Below are 27321 nucleotides of genomic sequence, written 5' to 3'. Positions count from 1 at the left end.
CCATTCCCACGTTCCGCTCAATCTCTAGAGAATTGCCTGGAATTTGGTTTCCTTGGCACCAATAACCAATAACTTCATAACGGAACGAATAAGTGACAGGACAGGACAGGCGTCTGGAATAACTATCTATGTTCTTTCCTTTCATTCACTTTCTTTTCTCTCCAGATTTTATTCAACTCGTGTTCAAGGCATCTTTTGTGCTATATCGGAGCGGATTTTACTTGTATAACTCTATTGTAAATTTTTGTGTGATCGCTATCTTGATATTGTAACAGTTATTAGACCTATTCTGCATCATTTTGCTCATCAAAGGAATGAATTTTTAGCTATAGGAATTACCTTCAAAACCTTAGATCATTTGAAGTTGAAGTCAAAAGGCAGTTTTGTAAAACTATTTCCCCCTGAATATATTCACGAAAGCTGACTTGGAAGAGTTATGCTTATCTAAGTGATTAAAGTTCAGCTCTACTTCAAACCTTCGCTTAATTTTTCGTATATTGGCACCACAAAAATCAATTTTTGGCGCAACTATAATGTATTCACACATTTCGCCCACGCACATTTGACCCATCAAATTATAAATTAAGAAAGCGGCGACTAATTAATTATGTAATAAGTTATGGACGAAACGTACGAGGACGAAATGTGTGAAATTGTGAGGGGCGAAATGTATTAGGGGCAAAGTTTGTCACTTTCGAGCTATAAGTAATCAAAAACCTGATTTTGGCTAAAACTACTCAAATTTTTACCAAAAATATGTCTTTTTTTTGTATTTAGATTCATTACGACTACTACTATTCTATTTTGATTATTTAAAAAGTTTCTAACCTCGTTAAAAGATCCTGGATTTTTTCTGAATTTCCTCTCAAATTTTTTTATTCTTTAAGAAAATAAATGTTCTGAAAATACCCGACATTTGTAACAATATTCGTATGCGTTGAAGCATGCTCTCATTTTAACGAGTTTTTGTGCTTTCTTGTGCATAAACGAATAGTACATGCTTGAAAGTTCACAAACTCGCAAATAAACGAACTAGATTAGCCTTTGATTAATATTATTTTGACCTTTTTACGCACGTTAGTTAATATTTTACACTCGCTTGTTCTTGTGTGTGGTGGTTTCGTCGATAAACTAAAAACATGTCACTTGATTCTATTCCTCGGGCGGCCAGAGCCAGCTTCTATGAGGCCGAAGGGGATGACGACAAATATGATGAGTCGAGCAGCGATTCAGAGCCCATCGGTCAACGTCCGGTTAGTTTTACAAGTCATTCTTACCCTAATTAGGTCTAAGGAACCCAAAATACCACCTATATTAGCGTTGTGCGCATCGGTTGTGATGGTGCCCAGCAATTATATGACTGCGGGTTCAAATCGCTCATGCGCTATAATTTACGAGGTGAGCTCTTGTAAGATAGCCATAGCTTAGTTTACCTTTAACTTTCGGGTTAGGCCTCTGGGCTTTTTTTCCTCCACCCCCCCCCCCCTTACACCTCACGAAAGCATCAATTTTATGGTGTAACGAGAGGTTTTACAAGCTTAAACATGAGACCAAATATGTTTGTCACTTCCTAATTAGTTCGCATGCCAATTTTTGTAGTATTGTAGTATTCGGATTTTGGGAACAAAATTTCACCAGTGAAAATTTGAAGGTGGGGGGAAAGGGAAAAGAGCCATTCATAGCTAAAAGCATTTTACTATAATTTAATAGAATATAAGTTATAGTAAAACTGATTTGAAATATAATTTCTTGGGTTTTTCTAATTTTATTTTTTGGCAATTGATTTCTGTTTGTATATTTTCGTCGGCTTAGTTTCCGCTGTGATTACTTTTTTAAGCTAAAGCTTCTTCATAGCATTCATTTTGCTTCTTTTAAAGTTTCAGATGGTGCTGTTGGTTTCGTTATGGGATGATTTTGGATTTCGCTGCAATTTAAAAAAAACCTGGTTTCAAAGCTTTTTTTTTCAATTTTTATGTGTTTCCAATCATAGTCAATAATTTTTGCATCGCAAGTGGTACAAAACTTAGTTAAATACAAAATTTAAAACAAATTATTTTTTTCTAACTTTTGTTTGAGGTTTGTTTAACCTTACCGCAAGGTTATTTTCAGGCTATGCTACTCATAAGAACTTGAATCAATTTAGCCTGATTTGAGGCACCAGCAGGTTTGGAAAACCTTGATTATTGAGTATCACACACATGTCCGAAGCTTAAGACAACTGGTTGTACATTCAGTTTTATTTAAAATTTCATCTAGATAAATCAATATTTTTAGATGGTACAAATGTTTTTGTCGAAAATTATTTTGTAAAAATCTAAATTTTTTGGATCGAGCCACATCGAGCAATTATTTTTTGTCACTTTCTTCTAGAATGTAAAAGAACAAACTTCTCATTTTACGACAAGGCATCGATTCACGGCCTAGCGTTTAACGTGTCTGAAGTGGCTTATAGTAAAAAAATCAATTCTTTCAATAAGAAAAAAGTTTGAACATTTTTTTTTTGAATTCATACGCAATGTCAAGTAAAAAATGAATCACTTTACTTCCATTAACGCAATATTTGGATCAGTTGAGTGAACTCAATTCACTCTAGATTGATTTCTTAGCCAGATTATTTTGCCGCATATGCTTAACTTTGATAGAAAATTCGAAAGTCAATAACAAATAATCGTGGTTGAACATTCATGTTTTTTATTCTTAGCTCAAGGCTTCGATATGTTTCAGTCTGAATAAAATCAGAAAATTTTTTCTCGTAATTTTTTGATAAACTGTGAGTTGAAAAATCGAAAAACCTGAGCATGAAAATTTTTTTATTTTCTTTAAAATTCGGAGCAACTAAATGGTTCGCAAATTCGGGTTTTAATTGTAACAGATTTACAACTTAAAAGTGTTGAAAAATCTAATTTAATGTAGGATAAAATCATTAATGTGTCTTTCAGTCAGAAGTAGTATTGTTCTTTATTTTTTTTTCAAAACATCACAGTGCTGGTATAACCTAAAAATATGGGAATAATTTACTCATTCCTCAACTTCAACGATTACACAGTTCAAAACAGTTAAATCTAACAGATTTGTACAGGAAACTCCTAATATAGTTAATTTTCAGACTGGAAAAGACAGTTTAAAATTTAGTGGTAATTAGCCAGCTAATCTTTGATATTTTTAGTACCCATCATTAAGTACACCAAAACGCTTGTAGGGTAGCGAAGGTGATTTCATATTTAAGCCTGCTAAGTGATAATTCGGATTCCGAAAAAAAATCGATCAACTTAGAGAAAAATTGTTCTGAAATTTTTGTTTTTCAGACCTATTTACACGGAGAAATTCAGAGACGGCATCTAATTTTACTAGAATTCTTTTAATTAATTTCACCTAGTTATTACATATTATTACACTGTTTAATACCCTCTTATTATCTTTTAAAAAACTTATTTTTTTAAAATAGCTCTAATAGGAGCATTCATTTCTAGTTGCACAGCAATTGGCTATCTTTTTATCATTTGACACCTGATTTAAAACTTCCTGAACTCCCTAGGGAATGCATTGGTCTACATTTTTTGTATTGCTACATTTTTTATTTTGTGGTTGATTTCATCAATCAGAATAGCTGATTGAAATTTAATCAGGCTTTCTTTGATTTAATTTGTTCCATTAAATTGATTTTCTCTTCTTTACCCACAGAACATTTTCACCTCAAACCTCTGATTTCTACATGTCCGAATGTCATCCTCCAACATTATCTTCCATTTTTTTGAAGTATTAGAATAAATACAAAAACAATGCAAGGTATGTCTCATTACTTTTGAGCTAGAGCAAAATTTTACAGATAGCTTTTGGAGACATATGACATCGTACCAGGGCTTCCCGTATTTAAATCTTAAGCTTTTTACAGATCATTGTTTTTACTCTTTTTCTAAGTTCCTGAATTTAGTCATGTTAATAGAAAGGTATCTCTTTAACTATATCCCCCTTTTGCAAAAGGAGGGGGGAGATTCGTTACTAGGTATAAAACTCTCAAATGCTTAACCGTTGATTTATTTCTTCATAGGGGGTATATTTGTTTCTAAGTACTCGACGGGAAGGGGGGGGGGGTAGTTATAGGGCATATATGGTATATGGAAAACCAAGTATGTTGCTTTGTGCAAATTTTAAGAGTGAACTAAAATGGCCTCAAATTGAATCGAGCTGGATAACCTCGGTCTAAACTTCAAAACTTCATATACTTTGATACCTTCTTAAAGCCCCCATTTGTGCTTTAAACTTTCTCGCGCCTGTCGTAAGTTTGAGACATTTATTGCCTTTAATATGCAGAATGTTTTAAAATAGAACCAACTTTTCCACCGGCTTAAGGGTTGACTTTGAAAATGTATAACATAATGGTTGTAAAACATTTTTCATTCTCAATAAATTTTATAGCGTAACTGTTTCAGTGACTTTGCAATGTCACTTTGTGCGTCGTGTTACTGAAGGTTTAATTATAGACAGATTTGATACCCTCTGAACTCTAAATATATCATGTTTACCAACCATTTGCTAGATCAATATCTGTTCAAGCCTATTTCATGTTTAACTTAAAGTAGCTTTTATATATTAATTTTTCCCAAGTTACAATAAATTAAACTCAAATCTTTTTTTTTCACCCGTGCAGCACAAAAAATTTCAAACAAAGGCTCACTAAATTTCTGAACTGCTCCATTGTGAAAGAATCGAGCGGGAGATACTTCTAACTAGAATGGCTTTTTATTATTTACGACTTCGCACAGACCTCAGAACCAGCTGGAGATTTATTGATTAATGCTGCGAATACTTTTTGGCAATTTTTGTGGTATAAAAATTGGTTTAAATTACCTTTATAGTAGGGACGCACAGGCTGACGCAAATCAGGAGACTTAACCATTTTTAGTTTTTTATTTGAAACCCTTTCCTTAATCATGATAAGACTGGCTGCCCAGGACCGGTTCAGTTTTCTAGACGACGGGTTCCAGGGATTACCACCGGTCCCAATTCCGGTCTTAAGGGCAACTCCCGATAGTTTGGTGAGTGCATTTCAAATCGAATACTCAAACTATCTGTTCAAATCAGTTGTGTAACTTAAATGTGCGTTTAAAATTCAATTGCAAGCTCATTTGTTGAATTGTGCAATATGCATATGTGTTTCCAGTAAATTGTTGGAAACTTATCTTTTGGGTATTGTATACAACCAATATTTTCAGTCGTATGAAGATAGAAGTAGATTGAATGCCGTCTGGTTTCTATAATTGCCATCAGTGGCTGCCTTTCAAAATATGATTTACTCAAATTTTTCATGGGGTGTCTTACCTTGAATAGAGACAAAATACCTCGAGTAGAAGTTTACCTGGATAGAGTGAAAATTCAAGGAACGTTTTCCTTAAAATTCTTACAGTTTTCCCGTCTCATACCAAGATGGCAGTTTTCTGCATAGAGCGTGTATAACGGAATAAATGAGCAAAATAAATGAATCAGCTAAAAGCTATGTCACGTTTTTTCTTGCATTTTTCTGATCAAGTTCTACAAAATTGGACATAAATATTATCTAAGACAAGTGTTTTTGGTTGGCTTCGATTGTAGCTGGTTTATGCTTCTGCTAGTTTACGTCTGCTGGAAAAATTGAAACAGATCATTTTTAAATGTAAAAGAAGGCTGTGATTTTAACTTATGTGAGTTTTTTTTACTGGTTTTTTACAAATCTCACTGGTTTTTCTCACTTGCTTCAGTATTGAATCTTAACCAATTCTAATTTTGTTTGTATTTAGCCCAAGGTTTGGGGTTTGAGTCCCGACATGACCTTGTTTTTTTCAGCATGAATGAAATTGAATTTTTTCCCGCTGAAAAATCAATTGTCGACTTTCATTTGTCTGCTCAAGATTTGATTAGGTGCCGCATCACAATTTTTGTTTGCTAAAACCAATTTTCTTTATGTTGCATGTGTTTTTTTGTAGTATCAGGGGGACTTTTCACAAAATCATTTTTTCGGCTCAACTGATATCTGCTTATGCAATATTAAATTGTTTTGTTTGGCATGTTTGCCTAGAATAAACCTCAATCCAGATATAAAAACAATTTGATAGATCTAGTTTTTTTCAACATTAAAAATTACTTTTCAAACATGCTCTGACTTTTAATGTTTTTTTTTGCTTTGTGTAGTATCGCAAGTGATGCGAAGCTCCGCTTCGTCTCTGTGAATGTATTGTTGCATTTATGACTGCACTTAGGTCTATATGCAAATTTGAATTCAATTTTACTTCATTTACTAAATTTAAGGCAAACTGCATCTCCAATTGCAAATGCGAAAATGGCGCGAAAAAATGGATTGATCAAGTTCTCTTTTCGAAAATGGATTTTAATATTTAGATTTTCCAGTAGAAAAAAAAAACCGTTGATTCAGTTTTCTGTCGATTTTTTCAAAAAGTTCCCCTGATAAGCAGGTCTTGAAATTCAAAGAACTTAAACCTAATATATAATTTTTTTTTTCAAAACTGAAAAGTCGAAAAATATAAGTTTTCTATCATTTTTTTCTTCGGTTTCCCAGAGATCTTTTTTGTTTTTCCGGTTTCCATGTTTTAGTTTTTCTGCTAATCTGCTCCATACTTGTACCTAGTCTCGAAGTTTTGATTCAATTATTTTTAGTCTTGCGATTAGCAAGGGTTTTGTTATCGGGTACTAGAATTTTTCTCCGTGAAAAACCTTGCTAACAAATTTGTACAAGTTAAATATTAATAATTTACTCAGGTGTATTCGTTGATGCTGTCTAAAGTGGTGTCAGTTAATTCAGGTATCATATGTTTGTTCTTTTTTGTTGGAACGACAAGCGTTTTTATATTGTGAATTTTTATCTTCACCAAAAAAATTTTTCGCCGCTTTTTTTCTTGTTTACTAGTTTCTTCTCTATGAGTTCTTGTTCGTAATATTTGATGATATGCTTGCTTCAATCGTTTCGAAAAATGTTGCGGCAATTTTGGTGGTATAAAAATTGGTTTAAATTACCTTTATAGTGGGGACGCACAGGCTGATGCAAATCAGGAGACTTAACCATTTTTAGTTATTTATTTGAAACCCTTTCCTTAATCATGATAAGACTGGCTGCCCAGGACCGGTTCAGTTTTCAAGACGACGGGTTCCAGGGATTACCACCGGTCCCAATTCCGATCTTAAGGGCAACTCCGGATAGTTTGGTGAGTGCATTTCAAATCGAATACTCAAACCATCTGTTCAATTCAATTGTGCAACTTAAATGTGCATTTAAAATTCAATTGCAAGCTCATTTGTTGAATTGTGCAATATGCATATGTGTTTCCAGTAAATTGTTGGAAACTTATCTTTTGAGTATTGTATACAACCAATATTTTCAGTCGTATGAAAATAGAAGTAGATTGAATGCCGTCTGGTTTCTATAATTGCCATCAGTGCCTGCCTTTCAAAATATGATTTACTCAAATTTTTCATGGGGTGTCTTACCTTGAATAGAGAGACAAAATACCTCGAGTAGAAGTTTACCTTGGATAGAGTGAAAATTCAAGGAACGTTTATCTTAAAATTCTTACAGTTTTCCCGTCTCATACCAAGATGGCAGTTTTCTGCATAGAGCGTGTATAACGGAATAAATGAGCAAAATAAATGAATCAGCTAAAAGCTATGTCACGTTTTTTCTTGCATTTTTCTGATCAAGTTCTACAAAATTGGACATAAATATTATCTAAGACAAGTGTTTTTGGTTGGCTTCGATTGTAGCTGGTTTATGCTTCTGCTAGTTTACGTCTGCTGGAAAAATTGAAACAGATCATTTTTAAATGTAAAAGAAGGATGTGATTTTAACTTATGTGAGTTTTTTTACAGTTTTTTTTTTTACAAATCTCACTGGTTTTTCTCACTTGCTTCATTATTGAATCTTAACCAATTCTAATTTTGTTCGTATTTAGCCCAAGGTTTGGGGTTTGAGTGCCGACATAACCTTGTTTTTTTTCAGCATGAATGAAATTGAATTTTTTCCCGCTAAAAAATCAATTGTCGACTTTCATTTGTCTGCTCAAGATTTGATTAGGTGCCGCATCACAATTTTTGCTTGCTAAAACCAATTTTCTTTATATTGCAAGTGTTTTTTTTTGTAGTATCAGGGGGACTTTTCACAAAATCATTTTTTCGGCTCAACTGATATCTGCTTATGCAATATTAAATTGTTTTGTTTGGCATGTTTGCCTAGAATAAACCTCAATCCAGATATAAAAACAATTTCACAGATCTAGTTTTTTTCAACATTAAAAATTACTTTTCAAACATGCTCTGACTTTTAATGTTTTTTTTTTGCTTTGTGTAGTATCGCAAGTGATGCGAAGCTCCGCTTCGTCTCTGTGAATGTATTGTTGCATTTATGACTGCACTTAGGTCTATATGCAAATTTGAATTCAATTTTACTTCATTTACTAATTTTAAGGCAAACTGCATCTCCAATTGCAAATGCGAAAATGGCGCGAAAAAATGGAGTGATCAAGTTCTCTTTTCGAAAATGGATTTTAATATTTAGATTTTCCAGTAGAAAAAAAAACCGTTGATTCAGTTTTCTGTCGATTTTTTCAAAAAGTTCCCCTGATAAGCAGGTCTTGAAATTCAAAGAACTTAAACCTAATATATAATTTTTTTTTTCAAAACTGAAAAGTCGAAAAATATAAGTTTTCTATCATTTTTTTCTTCGGTTTCCCAGAGATCTTTTTTGTTTTTCCGGTTTCCATGTTTTAGTTTTTCTGCTAATCTGCTCCATACTTGTACCTAGTATCGAAGTTTTGATTCAATTATTTTTAGTCTTGCGATTAGCAAGGGTTTTGTTATCGGGTACTAGAATTTTTCTCCGTGAAAAACCTTGCTAACAAATTTGTACAAGTTAAATATTAATAATTTACTCAGGTGTATTCGTTGATGCTGTCTAAAGTGGTGTCAGTTAATTCAGGTATCATATGTTTGTTCTTTTTTGTTGGAACGACAAGCGTTTTTACATTGTGAATTTTTATCTTCACCAAAAAAAATTTTCGCCGCTTTTTTTCTTGTTTACTAGTTTCTTCTCTATGAGTTCTTGTTCGTAATATTTGATGATATGCTTGCTTCAATCGTTTCGAAAAATGTTGCGGCAATTTTTGTGGTATAAAAATTGGTTTAAATTACCTTTATAGTGGGGACGCACAGGCTGATGCAAATCAGGAGACTTAACCATTTTTAGTTATTTATTTGAAACCCTTTCCTTAATCATGATAAGACTGGCTGCCCAGGACCGGTTCAGTTTTCAAGACGACGGGTTCCAGGGATTACCACCGGTCCCAATTCCGATCTTAAGCGCAACTCCGGATAGTTTGGTGAGTACATTTCAAATCGAATACTCAAACCATCTGTTCAATTCAATTGTGCAACTTAAATGTGCATTTAAAATTCAATTGCAAGCTCATTTGTTGAATTGTGCAATATGCATATGTGTTTCCAGTAAATTGTTGGAAACTTATCTTTTGGGTATTGTATACAACCAATATTTTCAGTCGTATGAAAATAGAAGTAGATTGAATGCCGTCTGGTTTCTATAATTGCCATCAGTGCCTGCCTTTCAAAATATGATTTACTCAAATTTTTCATGGGGTGTCTTACCTTGAATAGAGACAAAATACCTCGAGTAGAAGTTTACCTTGGATAGAGTGAAAATTCAAGGAACGTTTTTCTTAAAATTCTAACAGTTTTCCCGTCTCATACCAAGATGGCAGTTTTCTGCATAGAGCGTGTATAACGGAATAAATGAGCAAAATAAATGAATCAGCTAAAAGCTAAGTCACGTTTTTTCTTGCAGTTTTTTGATCAAGTTTTACAAAATTGAACATAAATATTATCGAAGACAAGTGTTTTTGGTTGGCTTCGATTGTAGCTGGTTTATGCTTCTGCTAGTTTATGTCTGCTGGAAAAATTGAAACAGATCAATTTTAAATGTAAAAGAAGGATGTGATTTTAACTTATGTGAGTTTTTTTTACTGGTTTTTTACAAATCTCACTGGTTTTTCTCACTTGCTTCAGTATTGAATCTTAACCAATTCTAATTTTGTTTGTATTTAGCCCAAGGTTTGGGGTTTGAGTCCCGACATGACCTTGTTTTTTTCAGCATGAATGAAATTGAATTTTTTCCCGCTGAAAAATCAATTGTCGACTTTCATTTGTCTGCTCAAGATTTGATTAGGTGCCGCATCACAATTTTTGTTTGCTAAAACCAATTTTCTTTATGTTGCATGTGTTTTTTTGTAGTATCAGGGGGACTTTTCACAAAATCATTTTTTCGGCTCAACTGATATCTGCTTATGCAATATTAAATTGTTTTGTTTGGCATGTTTGCCTAGAATAAACCTCAATCCAGATATAAAAACAATTTGATAGATCTAGTTTTTTTCAACATTAAAAATTACTTTTCAAACATGCTCTGACTTTTAATGTTTTTTTTTTGGTTTGTGTAGTATTTTTTGGTTTGTGTAAAAAAATGGAGTGATCAAGTTCTCTTTTCGAAAATGGATTTTAATATTTAGATTTTCCAGTAGAAAAAAACCGTTGATTCAGTTTTCTGTTGATTTTTTCAAAAAGTTCCCATGATAAGCAGGTCTTGAAATCTAAAGAACTTAAACCTAATATATAATTTTTTTTATTCAAAACTGAAAAGTCGGAAAATATAAGTTTTTTATCATTTTTTTCTTCGGTTTCCCAGAGATCTTTTTTATTTTTCCGGTTCCCATGTTTTAGTTTTTTTTTGCTAATCTGCTCCATACTTGTGCCTAGTCTCGATGTTTTGATTCAATTATTTTTAGTCTTGCGATTAGCAAGGGTTTTGTTATCGGGTACTAGAATTTTTCTCCGTGAACAACCTTGCTAACAAATTTGTACAAGTTAAATATTAATAATTTACTCAGGTGTATTCGTTGATGCTGTCTAAAGTGGTGTCAGTTAATTCGGATATCATATGTTTGTTCTTTTTTGTTGGAACGACAAGCGTTTTTACATTGTGAATTTTTATCTTCACCAAAATTTTTTGTCGCCGCTTTTTTTCTTGTTTACTAGTTTCTTCTCTATGAGTTCTTGTTCGTAATATTTGATGATATGCTTGCTTCAATCGTTTCGAAAAATGTCTCAAAAAATCAAAAGCAAGTTCACAGACTTTCTTTTCAAAAAAGGGAAACAATACGCTTGAAAAATTTTCAGTGTTTTTTTTGAAAAATGAAAAAGTTTTCGGTCGACAGTTTTCAACTACTCGTTGATCTACCGATTGCATCAACCATTTTTATGCAGCTAGTTGAGGTCATGCGTTTTTGCGCAATTTTTCGCTGGCTTTTGAGTCGAATTTGCTTCTTGAGCGATAGATTGGGTGCTTGGTGGATTGGTTGAATGATAGCTTGGGGTTTAAACAGCTGAAAGTTCTGTTAAACTTCGCAGTTTTCCCCTTTTTTCTTTTTTTTTGAGGGAGAACGATTTTCAAAAAAGTTTCGTTCAATTCAGTTTGATTAACAATCAGTGCTAAAAAAGTTTCCGAAAATTAGTTTATTGGTTTCAATCAATCAAGAACTTAATTTTTATGGGTTTTTCTACGCAAATCCAAGTACTAAAAATAAACGTCAAAAACGTCTGCTGTAAAAATTCACAAAAAATCTTCTCATAGCCGGAAAAGTCTTCTCATAGCTGGAAACGTCTATATATATATATATATATATATATATATATATATATATAAAAGAGTTGATTTTTGCGTTATACGTAAACTTAGGTTTCAATTACTGTTTTTTGAAGGTTAATCTATCTCAATGAAGCATTTTTTGTAGTAAATTGTGGCCGGGGCATTTTGTGCTGCTTGAACAGCAGCCGGCTTTACTTGTTTGCTTTTGAAAACGTATACTAGGCTCTATTTTTACGCCTAATGTATAGAGTATGCTACTTTTTTGAGCATATGGATACCGAAGTTTGTAATTTATGAATATTTCCGTCGTTACTTTTTTTGGCAATTTGCTTATCCAATTTATTAAGTTTTAATAAATAATTTTCCAATTATTTATTAAAATTTATCTCTTACTTACTTTTGAATGTAAATTTACCTGTGATATTTATTAAAAGAATGCATATTGCTCAGTTGCGGTATGCGCATGAACTTTTTCAAGGGTAAAGACGGAGGATGATGCCAGAAACATCTTTGCTTCTAAAAATGGGATTGAGATCAAGTTAACATTCTTCCCTCTTAATTTTACCCCCAAAGTTGAGATCCTCCAGCCCACTCAAGTTTGGATTAAAATTGCTTTGTGCTGAAAATAAAATTGGGTTCTGATGGCTAAAATTTCCATTTTTGAACCAAATTAACATCCCCCTTATAAAGCATTGAGGGAAGATGTCAACTTGACTCTGGGGTTGTTCAATACAGGTGCGGATCTAGGATTTTCTCGAGGGGGGCGGATTTTCAAAAATTTTCAGAAATTCTGTCGACCTGTTTTTTTAGGTCGACCAAATTGATTTTTCGAGCTCTCCCAAAGCACTACAAAGTCCCTATTATGATCAACAATTCTGCGCCGCAGGCAAAATTTTGAAAAAAAAAGCCAAAAAAGGCATTTTTAGGCACTTCTTGGAAAACTTTGACAAAAAAATTGCGTTTTTTTTTGGCGCGCGCTCTCCCCTTAAAATGAGTATACATTAGCGCCAAAGGCGCCTTTAGAAAAATTTTAGGGTCTGTCAGCCAAAACTGGATATCTGAAAATAGTTCACAAGGGGACCCTTTGGGTCGGCAGGGAATTGAGCCCCCCCCCCCCCTAAATCCGCCCCTGGTTCAATATGATGAATCCACAATATTGAAATAATTGTTGAAAAATTGGAGTCGCTTGTACATCTATAAAGGCATGTCTCCAGATTCCTGCAGCATACACGAACACGTAGTGCTTCGAAAATACACTCAAATTGGTCTTGTAATTGAGAGGATGGAAATGACAACAGGAAAAAAAGCAGTGATAAACATTTTTTGAACACATAAATAGTAAATGCACCTGTTATGCTGTTAAGTGTTGTAATGAATGACACGCCCAGTTTGAACTGTCACATATTGTTGAGATCCACAAAACTTTGATATGACGTTTTCTTTTGTTGCCTACTGTTACAAATCAAATTGATTTGAATCGTGCATCACACAAATAATGCTTTATTTAATTGAACCATAAATAATTCAAACATTAAGGCAGGAGAAATTGAATGCCATAAAGCCATTATTTCACGTTACAAATTTTTCGTATTCTCATTTCAGTTCCCAAATTCAATCAATTTCAGTTGAATTACTTTTGAACCGCCGACCGCCGAGTTTTTTTTGTAGTCTCAAAAATATAAAATGCGAAATAAAAGAAAAGTACAGTTTTTTGCAGAAAATGAATCAATATTTTACTGCGTTATGTTTTCCTACCTCCCATTTCAAAGGTGTTTCAAGAGTGCTAGTCTTTTTTAAAAATTCATATTTTTTTCATATTTCCTTCGATCGAGACCTCAGTTTACGTTCAGCACCTTTACTGTCGTAGGTGATTTATACTGTCTTTATGATTTGTATTTAATTTTGCTGGATCGCTTGCCCGTGCTCTTGAAGCCATCGATTCAAGAAATGGATGAATAAAGTCCCAATCCTATTGCGGTTAGCGGACTTTGATTGAAAACGTGTGCAATTAGAGTTATCTAACTCATCTCTACTTGAATTGCACGATGTCAAACACGGTCGCCCCATTTGCAAACAGATTTCTACTGCACAGAGCAAGCTAATTAGCAAACAGATCGAATTTGCATTTGAACTGTCAAAGTCTTCTCTTTTAGACAGAAAACTACCAGCCAAAAAATAGAAATGGTAAGTTGGTATGTTGAAATTTTTGCACGTTCTTTTTGTTTTTGTTGTGGTCGAAATGTTGTCCATTTCTCAAAATACGTAAATTACGTTTATTTTTCGAACCAGTGGTGGAACTATCATAGTTTGACTTTGTTTCTCATTTCAGGGTTTAGCAATTAGAGAAGAGAAAGAATTTGAATTTTTCAAATTTGGCAATTTTTCTATACACTATAAGACTTTTTGAACTTATTTGTAGTCACTTCTGGTAATTATCCGAGTTTTTTTCAAAGCCAGTTGTGTTCTTTTTGCATTTTCTACACAGTCAATTTACGGCTAAATCAATAAAATCTGAACTGTCACGCTGTGGTAATTTTAAAGCAGCCAAATAACCTAGTCAATGTTAATAAAAACATTTTATTTTTTTTTTCAGAAAAAGGCAAATCAGGCAATTTTTAGATGTGACAGATGGTTTTGATACCCATAATTTAAAGAAATAGTCGGATAGGTAAAAGCCTTTAATTTGCTTATCCTTGCCTCTGTTTTTTTCTCATCTAATTGAAAAGGATCTGTCTAAAATTTACTTCGTTTATCTCTATTTCCCTTACTATAGTGTGATTTCAATTTTTATGTGGGTTAAATTGTTGGTAAATATTTCAAACAAGACCTTTTTTCAATTGAATATAATGAAAAATTAATTCTCAATTTCAGAACTTAGATATTCAGGCAGGTAGCAAACAGCATCAGGTGCAATTTTTCTCTTTTTATTTGTCGCTAGGTCAATATATAAATTTAAAACTGGTTTTCAAAATCTAGCCATGATTACGTTTTTTCAACGTTTTTTTGCAAGTTCAACGGTTAGATTTTAAGCGTTACAAATGATTTAGAGCTCTTTTTCGATAAGTAGTAACCGCATAGGACTGCATATAGAGATTTAAAAAAATATGAGATTCCCACAGTTCGAAATGTGGATGTTTTTTAAAATTTTACCTCACGTATACTGTAAAAAGGACAAAAAAACTCCACCATCTTACAGCAAAACCGTGGATTTCATGAAAAACTTGATCGATCTCTGGTTTCGAAAGTGGATTTCAGTTTTTCCAGCGGAAAAAAAATTACCCATCGATCCAGTTTTCTCAAATTCGGTTAATTATTTTTTAAAATGTCAATCATAAATTGTCCTTGAAAGTCCAATATCTTTGAGGGCATATAGTTTTCCTTGAAATTTTTCAATAATCAATCCGTTTTTTTAAATATTTTGTCGCGTTCATTGTCTGTTGCCTATGTGTAAAACAATTTCGAATTTTTTGCTATCTATATATTTTACCTGAAAACAGGTTTTGCTTTCTTTGCGAGTTCAAGCTTGTTCAAACTTTTGTTTTGCATGATCAGCTGTTTTAATCAATAGCCTATCTTGCCACGTTTTAATATTCTTCATTGTATAGGCTCTTTTTATATGGAGTTTTTGCCAATGTTCAATTGCTTTTTTGTTTTCAAGAAAACTTCCTGTTTCTAGAACCCTGCATAGGGCTGTAGTTCGGCTAGAATACATGCGATTCTTAAACCTTTTAAGCTTCAAGATCTTTCAGATAATAATTTTTCGGAAAAAAAAATTTTCTTTACTATTTATTTATAATATGTTTAAATGCAGACATCTTTTTAATCTCTACTATCCTGTTTCTAGAACCCTATACGTGAATTGAAACTGAAACTTTATACGTGAGTTGAAACTGAAACTAAAATTTTTTGAGAAATGGGTGGTTTCCAGAATCAGAATGTCTATGATCGATAAGCATGGCCATTCAAGTGACTTCATGCTGTTTTTCGGATCATTTTAGTTTTCAGTTATTAATATATTGTACATGGCTTCAACTTAAAACAAAGTAGTAGGCCTCCAGGTTTTTGTTAACAAGCTTAGAATGTTTTCATAAAATTATCCAAATTTTTTCAATACATCAAATTACATTGCAAGTTTTTGGTTTGTCATGTCATTACTTCTGTTTTAATGATGTATGTATGGTATTTTCGTGTTGTACTGTTATTTTGTCAGCTCCAAACAGTTTAGTTTTAGTGATATAGATAGCTTTAGATAGCTTAATAGAAACTTTTCATAATTCAGAATGTTCATAGTACAGAAAAAATTATAATGGAAATTTTTGGCGTACTTTTTATGCACTTCTAGAATTTTTATTGTAGTCGCGAGAACCAGTGTCTTGTAATCGGAAACTGGGATTTTTTTCCCGTTAATAACTTTTTTGGCAAACTTTAAGAAATTGAACTGGCTCTCGTCCTTCCTAGTTATTCTGGAGGTAACGCGGTTGGTTTCGCGCCCTAAGGTCTGTGGTTCCAATCCGGTCGGATCTTGTGTTTTTTTCAGGTCGGATTTTGTTTTAATTCGGGAAAAATTTCATTATCCGCTTATCCTTAGTTGCCACATGACGGATTTGTCCTGTGCTCTAAGCAATATTGCTAGTAATTGCAGTGTTCTTCATTTAATCCTTTAACTTAAAAATTTGCTAATGACTTTGTCTGTTTTCTTTTTTTTGTTGATTTTTTCGTTTCGAAGCTTTATTCGGACTAAATAAATGATTTGGGCTGACGTTTTTGGAACATAAAACAATTGAGAAGAATGATAATCAATGATAATTGAGCAGAATGAGCAGAATCATAATGTACACAAGAGATAATAATTGGAAATAATCCCAAATATCATATTTGGTATTCTACTTTTTTGTGAGGTTTTTTTTCTGACGAAAGTCTTGGACAATCGCTCAGTTTGTAAAGTAACATTTGCGCTTAACGATGGTATATTTTAACTAAGTGTTAAAAGGCAGCTTAAGCTAACCTGAGCCCGCTAATTTGTACTAACGGGCCCTGATCAGCTTAAGCTGCCTTTAAACCTTGAGTTAAATTATACCATCGTTTGTCACAAAGGGTTCTTTACAAATTGAATGATTGTGGTCCAAAACTCTAATCAGAGAAAAAGCAATACAAAAAATAGAGAACTATCAAAATTTGTGATTTTACAAAATACCATTTGTCCCCGTATGTGCCTTGATTTTTAAAAGCACGCCCACGCCCCACGGTTAGCGTTTAGCTTCGAATTTACAGAAACAAATAGATAGTAGGATCACTGCCTAGAGAGAACAATCCAAAGAGTAGTTTTTTCTCATCTGAGGTGTCCAGGAGATGTAAAAAGAGGTCTAGACGGAAGAGGTAAACCTACTCATTGAATCGCTGGTTGCAAAAAATATTTGAAAATGGTTAATGAGAGTGATTGCAATATAGCGTGAAAGCTCCTGACCTTTCATTGTTTTTATATGTCAGAGGAACCGAATCATTTGGCTGAGTGAAATTATTTGCAATATTCAGTTTGATTTAAAGCGGCTGAGCCTCAATTTTGCATCGTGAAGGCGCTGATGGGAGAAGACGGCTCGGATTGTTTGCGGCTCTCTTATGCTATTCATTTCCAGAAAAGTTCGATTTTAATTTTTCCTAGAAAAAATTTAACCATCGTCATTTCGAACATCAGAATCAGGGATAAGTCCATTTAGCTGAAAAATACTGACAATCGAAAGTCAACCACTATTTTGCACAAAATGCACAATAGTAATTTCACGGAAGGGCCCTATAAGAGTATGTACAATCAGGAATCTATTTACTTGGCAATCATTTTCGAAAAGTCGGTCAAAAATGAAACAAGTTACCAAAGATTACAAGAACGTCCGCTTGGAATTAAAAAAAAAGCAGATAAATTTACGAAAAATTAATTCCCTGTTATAGAAAATTTTGAGCTAATAATTTCAATTTGCATCTCGAACAGGCAAGGATCTTTTTTGGGTACTTTTTGGAAGGTTTTGCTGGACTTCGTAAAGTATAATTCCACAAAAGCATAATCATCGATAAATTCGTTTATTTCACTTTTATTTTTTGCAGTCTTCTTTATTTTTTCAGGTTTAGTTACGTGCGTTGTTGCGCTGATAAGCCTAGTCAACAATTTTTGTTTATTTTTTTGGTATCAGCTATTGCAAAAATATTTCCCTGATGAGTTTGATTTTTTCGTTTTGAAGATTTATAAGTATTTTTTCGTTTTGAAGATTTATAAGTATTTTACAAAATACCATTTGTCCCCGTATGTGCCTTGATTTTTAAAAGCACGCCCACGCCCCACGGTTAGCGTTTAGCTTCGAATTTACAGAAACAAATAGATAGTAGGATCACTGCCTAGAGAGAACAATCCAAAGAGTAGTTTTTTCTCATCTGAGGTGTCCAGGAGATGTAAAAAGAGGTCTAGACGGAAGAGGTAAACCTACTCATTGAATCGCTGGTTGCAAAAAATATTTGAAAATGGTTAATGAGAGTGATTGCAATATAGCGTGAAAGCTCCTGACCTTTCATTGTTTTTATATGTCAGAGGAACCGAATCATTTGGCTGAGTGAAATTATTTGCAATATTCAGTTTGATTTAAAGCGGCTGAGCCTCAATTTTGCATCGTGAAGGCGCTGATGGGAGAAGACGGCTCGGATTGTTTGCGGCTCTCTTATGCTATTCATTTCCAGAAAAGTTCGATTTTAATTTTTCCTAGAAAAAATTTAACCATCGTCATTTCGAACATCAGAATCAGGGATAAGTCCATTTAGCTGAAAAATACTGACAATCGAAAGTCAACCACTATTTTGCACAAAATGCACAATAGTAATTTCACGGAAGGGCCCTATAAGAGTATGTACAATCAGGAATCTATTTACTTGGCAATCATTTTCGAAAAGTCGGTCAAAAATGAAACAAGTTACCAAAGATTACAAGAACGTCCGCTTGGAATTAAAAAAAAAGCAGATAAATTTACGAAAAATTAATTCCCTGTTATAGAAAATTTTGAGCTAATAATTTCAATTTGCATCTCGAACAGGCAAGGATCTTTTTTGGGTACTTTTTGGAAGGTTTTGCTGGACTTCGTAAAGTATAATTCCACAAAAGCATAATCATCGATAAATTCGTTTATTTCACTTTTATTTTTTGCAGTCTTCTTTATTTTTTCAGGTTTAGTTACGTGCGTTGTTGCGCTGATAAGCCTAGTCAACAATTTTTGTTTATTTTTATTGGTATCAGCTATTGCAAAAATATTTCCCTGATGAGTTTGATTTTTTCGTTTTGAAGATTTATAAGTATTTTCAACGGCCCAGACAACCTATAAATTTGAACAGATTGTTGCGCATAATCTTGACATAGATCGATTTCTTGGTTCTTTTGTAGCTATTTGAAATGCTGCTTAAAAAAATCCTCGTAGATCATTTTCGCATTGTTAGGTGGAAATGGGCATAAAAACGTATCAAATCCATTCAAAGTATAAAAGTATTTGGAATTTATAAATTATTTACATCAATAGTCAGATATTTTTGCTTGTCTGGATGGCGATTTCTTTTGAAAATTTAAAAAAATTCCTGGTAATCAAATAATGTAAAATGTTTTACACAAATTTGAAAGCTCGGTTATTTAGGCCAAGTAAGCAGGTAGGACATATTTAATCTTTTTTCATCCAATGGTTAAAGTAAATCTGCTTCAATTTTTTGTCGCCTTAAGTCAATATTATTGATTGTTTTAAGCTTTTTGATCATACTTAAACGCATTCTCTGCTAGTTATGCGAAAGCCAGTGGGTGATTTGTTAGTTTTAAAGGAGCTCCTTCAGTTTTGAAGAAATCTTTTATCGAATTCAAACGCTTTTATGTTTTCGTATTTGTACAACTGGTGTTTTTTGCTGGTGTAATTAAGCAAAACAATATGCGACGGTCAGACACACAAAACTAATCATGCTTATCCTTTCGCAATATTGAGCCCAAATATTTTCTGCGGCCCAAAATCCGTCTTTTATAACCTTCGTTGAGCATAAATATTTGTTGTGAAACATTTTATCTACATATTTTAATCTACAATTACATTCGAAGAACAAAATTATAATTAAACGCTTTAAAAATGATATGATATAATTCATTTTTACTTTAAATTTGGACTTTCAATTTAATGATCTTAACTTCTTTCTCGGCTTGTATTTGAGGTCTACTTGTCACTTAGTTCAATGAGGCGCGCCATATTGCGCTGAATGACGTGGTTACCATTACTTGATTTTTTAATCGGATTAGGAGTCGCATTCTAACTCCCTCCTTAAATTATCCTCCCCATCATCCTACTCTTTTTAAGTAAAATGGAAGTATTTGTTTTGTGAAGTGATTTAATTGATAAATATTAAAACCATATGGTTGGAAACGCCAGAAAAAAAACTATTTGCAAGAAATGCTCTGCGACAATTTTCTAGCCTAAGTAAGTGTTTTTTTTTATGTGTTTTTGACGTTTATTGACTCTTATAGTGATAAAATTATTTTTATCCCCGGGTTGACCAAAAATTTTAGTCATATAATTTTCATATTTTTTTGGAAAATGTTTGTTTGAGAACAAAAGTCGATTTTCGGTGAAAAAAAACAAAAAAAATTTGTTGTCGGCATCAAAAAAATGCTAGTTATACAATTTCCTTATATGAAAATTATATGATTAGCGTTTATTTTGACAAAAAATTTTCTTATTTGGTACGATACACCGACTTTTATGCCAAAACAAGAAAAAATTCTTTGAAATTCGATGACACCATTTTAGCAAAATGTATGAAATCTCTATAACTAGTATTCTTTCATAGACTTAATTTATGGATTTGTATGATTAGCGTTTTTGTTCTCTGGAGATCAACCCGGGTCAGGGCCAAGACTTGAATGTTTCGATTGCCCTTTGTTTTGCCTAATATAATTTTTTTTTCAACGTCTTCAATATGTACATTTCATGAAATTCTTGTATAAATGTCAAGTACTAAGTGATAGAAATTTAACTTAGGAGAGTTGGGGAAGAAAATTCTTTTGTTTTTGAAGAAATCAATTAAACAGTGTTATTTAAAAAAAGTTTTATTGTTTTTTTTTGTTTCAGTTTGTTCACCTCGTGGTAAAGAAGTGCATGTTTTTCCGCATTTAAGCCTCCATTTAGTTTCTTAACTTTTCATGAGTCATTCTTGTAGTTGAGAAACGACTTTCTAATCCAGCTTTGTTGGGAACTCCGGAAACGAGAGCCAATAGGAATATCAACCAACACTGTTTCAAAACCCAACCTCTTTGCCACTCTAATACCCTTCTCGGCGCGGCTCGACTCACAGAGATCCCTAGTTTTTTGCGTAAAAGATTATAAAATAAGAAACACTGTTTTATATTTCTGTTTTAAAACGTGTTTTCGCCTTGTTTAACATGTAAAATACTCCCAGACCTGTAACTTAGTTGTGTGGCGTTTAGACTAATAATGATTGCCTTAATTTAATTTGAAATGTTTTTGAGCGCGAAGTGAGTACAGAGTTGACGGTTTGAATTAGCTTAATTAGATCGGTTTTAGTTCATCATTTGAACCAAGCAAAAAAAGCATGACACATTATACAGAAATTGCTTAAAACATCCCTATTACGAGCATTAACAAACAAGCAATAAAAAAGAGGAACAGGGAATTAAACGAAGCGAGGCGTGTGGAGATCGAGTATAGCTTGTTGCGCTTGCACTCGGTTTCTTTTTGTTCCGACCATTTAAAAATGGGGAGGAAATTTGAATTCGGGTGTGTTTTAGTTATTTTTCTTTTTGTTGTCCACGGAAAATCAGGTACCAAAACTAATTATCGGAATGGGTCTAGTGATATATCATATTAAAGCACTTTCAATCGTAATTTGAACTACAATAAAAAATGTAACATTTTTTTACACAGTGTCGAGAAAAACCGGTTTGAAAATTTTGATTTTTGATCGTATTTGGAACTAATATGTTGTGAACGTGTAGGCTTACAATAGCTTATTTAGGCTTACTTTAAGCCGTGAAAATTTTTTTGTACTCAAATAAAAGTAGTTTTTGGAGTTTTTTAGCGCCATTTCGTAAACAAAGTTTAAAAATTCCAAAAACTTCTGCATAAAATTTTGTATTTTTTTTTCGTTTTTCTAGTCAGTTTTCTTGAAAAGCTATTTTCCAAATGGCCTTTTTGTTATGACTGTCAAATCTGCCTAAATTTTTTTTTGTTCACATCTTTTTATCACACCATGCGGAAAAAACAACACTAATTTCTTTGTATTTTTCTAAGACTGTGGTTGGAACACTCTGAACAGTAACCGGCTCCCCTTAGTTAGCATTTGTGGTAACTTTTAACTTGGGAGTCTGACTCTTTCTTCTTTTTGTGAGTTAGGAATTACTCTAATGTAATCACAAATTCTGATTCAAACAAAAAAGTCTATTTTTAAAGTTTTTTTAAAAAGAAAATACATTTTTTTAAAAACTGTTTGATTTGCTGCTAGCCTGTGAGGCATTATACCAAAATAGAAATAACGCGCGCTTTAATTGACAATTTTTGTATCTTTTTTTTTTCTAAAATGAATCTTTTTTTTGTAAAATTTGAAATTTTTTATGAAAATCATCCCCCACACGCCACATAAAGTACAAAAGGATAGATTTCGCTCCTTGTAACAAACCATCACAGGTGAAATATATTTTCAAATTTGCGCTCAAGACAACAATACCTTTCGAATGATATAAAAAAATTCCGTCAAAAATGGCTAGTTAAAAAGTCGAAATTTGTCTGAAGAAAAAAAACCCACCTCGAGCACAAATATTCCGTTACTTTCGTATCGAAAGTCGGAACAAAAAGTAAAAGTTATTGTGGTATGAAATTAACCAATGCGGGATAATTAGTGCGTTCACTCGTTTCCTATTGACGGGTAGTTCTGCGACAGGATAACTCAATTCAAAACTGAATTGAGGCAATTTGATTTTCCAAATAACTAGCTAATAGATGACAAATATATCACTTCCTTCTTGACATTGCTATAGCCTGTAACATGATTTTTAATAGAAAAAAAATTATTTTGAAAACTAGCGCGTGGAAATTTATAAATATAAGAGAAATTTTTGAGTAGTACTTGTTTTTTGTAATTTGTATTGATTTTTTTATTTTACGACAGTTATCTTTAAGTGCTGTCCGAACATTAAGAGAGCTTTGGCCTTATCTTATATGAGCAGTCGGTTTCTGTCTTTTGTTTGTGTTAAATAATTTTCCCTGTTTCCCGGAATCTTCAGGAAGGTAATATTTTGCCCCGAAGGAAGTACAGTAAAAATGACATCAAATAAAATCTGATTAGACATTAAGAAAACTCAATGGCATGTCAAAGTTTTAAAAACTATTTGAACTCAATAGTCCAGCATCTGTTTCTAGGTCGGAAACTTTTTTGTTCTAACAAACTGTTTTATACTATTTTAATTATTTGGCTTTCTCCAGCTGTCAGACTCGCAGTTGTCGACGTGTGAGGGGTCCTGCTCTCGCTGCAACATACACTATAAGATCAAGGACAAACCAACCTCTAATCTAACCTCTGCAACCACAAACAACAACAACATGGAAACAGGTGAGTGTAAATTTGACTGATCGCTCAAAGTAATTGTCGGCTGGCCTCTTTGAACAATCAAAATCAAACTATTGTACCGAAATTTGATATTTCTCCATTTATTTGTGTAGACGTTATTAAAACCAGAAAACATCGAAAGGCGATTAAATAAGACTTTAAAAGCAAAACCTGTGAAAAATTGAAGCGTATTAATATTTATTGTCTAATTATTTCGATTTAATGTTTCATTTTCAAAACTTTTCGGAAAGTTTTTTTTTGTATTTTTTGAACTTTACTGACACGTGTTGCAGGATTTTGTTTTGAATGCTGCCAATGATTTTGGATTTTATAAGAGAAGTCCAAAATTACGCTAGCTGGTAAATTTTTTCATCAATCATCTTATCATTGAATAGAGTTGCTGTGCTTTCAGATGCAGATTCTTCCTCAGTTAGCAACACTGTCTCTGGTGAGAATGGAGAACATCATCACCATCACAAAAAACAACACAAGACCATCCAGGATGACCCCCACATGCACCACGAGCCCCTTCCCCCCTTCATTAGGGTGCAGAGACCGAGTGGGAATGTGAAGATGTTCTGCTCTCTGTGGACCTTGCTGATGACCTTGATTGGAATCACTGCCAAACTGTATGGCTACATGAAGATAGACGCCACATCCAAAAACAAAAGCTACTCGGTATGCACTTAATCATTTGTTATTGTGGGACTAAACCTTCTTGCATCTTTCTTCACGCTTAAAAATGGACGATTAATTTACTTTTTTTTTGGTTATTACGCTGTTTTGCTACAATAATTGCAAACTGCAGGTAAGAGAGCTCGCTTTGCTCCTATAAGATTTGGAATTTTTTTTGGTTAACTAAAACTAAAGTTTTCGTTAATACTGTGGTCTATTTTTGCAAGATAGATGAATCATTCTCATTCAAGTTTCACTTGCATTCAGAAAAAACTCTTCAATTGATAATTGGTAATTTATTCATTGATAGCTCAGTTTAGATTAGCTGACAAAATTTATTCCGGTCTTTGCAAAAAATCTATTAATTTGAGTTTCAACAATTATCTCAGTTTCAGTGCTTCAGAACTTGTCAAAAGTATCAATTGAAGGAACCTTATTAAAAAGTGAAAATGAATTACTTTTAAGGAAACCCAGACGTCCTTGAATTTCATTTTTGCCCCTTTTTTCCCATATCGATTGGAACAACTTTAAAAGAATTAGACCACCTTCCAAAAGAAGAGAGGTGAGTCCACCAGCTGATTTAGGGCGCGAGTGAGAGTGCATAAAACGCCTCAAAAAAATGGTCGTGGTCGACAAAATTTCGAAATTTTGAAAAGGCTCAAATTTACTTTTCGCGGTTTCACTTATGATTTATATTTAAGATCGGTTCATTTCCTTTGTTAACAGGAAAAAAACTCCATTATCTAACAGCGAAAGCTTAAAGGTCACCAAAAACGTGATCGACTTATTGTTTCGAAAGAAGAATTTAATTAACGAATTTCCCAGCGAAATAAAAGCTTATAAATTTATCAAAAAACTGCCAATCATAAATTGATCTAGAAATTCAAAGAGCTATAAGGGCATTTATGGTATTCTTTGAAATTCGAAAGTTGCGATTTTTCAAAAAGTAAGTGTTTTTTGTTATTAACTTGCTTTCATTGACTCTTTTCCAACTGCCTGTTGGCTATGTGCTTGAAATTCGAAAATTGATAATTTATTTTGAAAGTCATTTTTTTTTCGTTCCCTTAAGTTCATTGATTGACACTTTTCAATCTGTCTGTTGGCCATGCTTACACTTATAGTGCTTGAGAAAGTTTCAGAAACATTTATTATGGAGGGTTGAAACAAACATGAAAAAACTACCTAAATCAGTCCTCGTTGATGCGCGTGTTTAATTCTTGATGATGCGCGAGATTAAATTTGCAAGGCAATAGACTTGACCGTGAAACTTTTCTCCATAGCTATATGAATCAATTTAAAAAAACTTCAGATAATGATCGGCACACGATGTGTATATGTCAGTATACAAAACTTGATAGATTTTGGTTCAGCCTACTAGGAGAAGTTTTACATAACAAACGATTTAACATGTATACTAAAGATGATAAGAGCTCTCCTGCATAAAATTCGAATGAACATCCTGAAGTACTCAGATTGCATTCATGTTTTTTTTTCAACCAACTTTTTTAATCAGTAATAATTTAATTTGTCAATTGATGCTTGAAAATTGATCAAATTATACTTGGTACATCTTAATGGTATCGAATATCAAGATTCCACAATGATCACTGTCGAAAAATTGTTAATTGAAGTTCAACAATTCTTAAGATTAGGACTCTTTTATGGGCCGCGATGATTTTTTTCGTTTTGTTTTCAGGAAGAGTATCAAAATTTGTTCAGGATCAAATTTAATTTTTTGCGGTTTGGCTTTTGATTTTATTTCTTAAAATTCAGTTAGTATTATTTTATTAGAAGGAAAAAAAACTCCATTATTTAACAGCGAAAGCTTAAAGGTCACCAAAAACGTGATCGACTTCTTGTTTCGAAAGAAGAATTTAATTAACGAATTTCCCAGCGAAATAAAAGCTTATAAATTTATCAAAAAAGTGCCAATCATAAATTGATCTAGAAATTCAAAGAGCTATAAGGGCATTTATGGTATTCTTTGAAATTCGAAAGCTGCGATTTTTCAAAAAGTAAGTGTTTTTTGTTATTAACTTGCTTTCATTGACTCTTTTCCAACTGTCTGTTGGCTATGTGCTTGAAATTCGAAAATTGATAACTTATTTTGAAAGTCATTTTTTTTTCGTTCCCTTAAGTTCATTGATTGACACTTTTCAATCTGTCTGTTGGCCATGCTTACACTTATAGTGCTTGAGAAAGTTTCAGAAACATTTATTATGGAGGGTTGAAACAAACATGAAAAAACTACCTAAATCAGTCCTCGTTGATGCGCGTGTTTAATTCTTGATGATGCGCGAGATTAAATTTGCAAGGCAATAGACTTGAACGTGAAACTTTTCTCCATAGCTATATGAATCAATTTGAAAAAACTTCTGATAATGATCGGCACACGATGTGTATATGTCAGTATACAAAACTTGATAGATTTTGGTTCAGCCTACTAGGAGAAGTTTTACATAACAAACGATTTAACATGTATACTAATGATGATACGAGCTCTCCTGCATAAATTTCGAATGAACATCCTGAAGTACTCAGATTGCATTCATGTTTTTTTTCAACCAACTTTTTTTAATCAGTAATAATTTGTCAATTGAATGATATAAAAAAATTCCGTCAAAAATGGCTAGTTAAAAAGTCGAAATTTGTCTGAAGAAAAAAAACCCACCTCGAGCACAAATATTCCGTTACTTTCGTATCGAAAGTCGGAACAAAAAGTAAAAGTTATTGTGGTATGAAATTAACCAATGCGGGATAATTAGTGCGTTCACTCGTTTCCTATTGACGGGTAGTTCTGCGACAGGATAACTCAATTCAAAACTGAATTGAGGCAATTTGATTTTCCAAATAACTAGCTAATAGATGACAAATATATCACTTCCTTCTTGACATTGCTATAGCCTGTAACATGATTTTTAATAGAAAAAAAATTATTTTGAAAACTAGCGCGTGGAAATTTATAAATATAAGAGAAATTTTTGAGTAGTACTTGTTTTTTGTAATTTGTATTGATTTTTTTATTTTACGACAGTTATCTTTAAGTGCTGTCCGAACATTAAGAGAGCTTTGGCCTTATCTTATATGAGCAGTCGGTTTCTGTCTTTTGTTTGTGTTAAATAATTTTCCCTGTTTCCCGGAATCTTCAGGAAGGTAATATTTTGCCCCGAAGGAAGTACAGTAAAAATGACATCAAATAAAATCTGATTAGACATTAAGAAAACTCAATGGCATGTCAAAGTTTTAAAAACTATTTGAACTCAATAGTCCAGCATCTGTTTCTAGGTCGGAAACTTTTTTGTTCTAACAAACTGTTTTATACTATTTTAATT

The 27321-nt window shown here is 32.9% G+C and overlaps 1 protein-coding gene across 1 annotated transcript; it reads left to right on the top strand.

Moving 5' to 3' along the window:
- On the top strand, nt 1-24004 carry LOC134844716 (uncharacterized). The gene is made up of 4 exons (XM_063861530.1): nt 1-130; nt 995-1253; nt 23191-23317; nt 23727-24004. Exons 2-4 carry the CDS (start codon nt 1140-1142, stop codon nt 24002-24004), a joined length of 519 nt encoding a protein of 172 aa, XP_063717600.1. The 5' UTR covers nt 1-130; nt 995-1139.
- Nucleotides 24005-27321: the final 3317 nt, after the last annotated feature.

The sequence above is a fragment of the Symsagittifera roscoffensis genome, chromosome 4 (genome assembly GCF_963678635.1).
Source record: "Symsagittifera roscoffensis chromosome 4, txSymRosc1.1, whole genome shotgun sequence".
NCBI classification, from domain to species: Eukaryota; Metazoa; Xenacoelomorpha; order Acoela; family Convolutidae; genus Symsagittifera; species Symsagittifera roscoffensis.
Note: the sequence above shows the minus strand (reverse complement) of the source record. Positions and strands in the feature narration are given on the sequence as shown.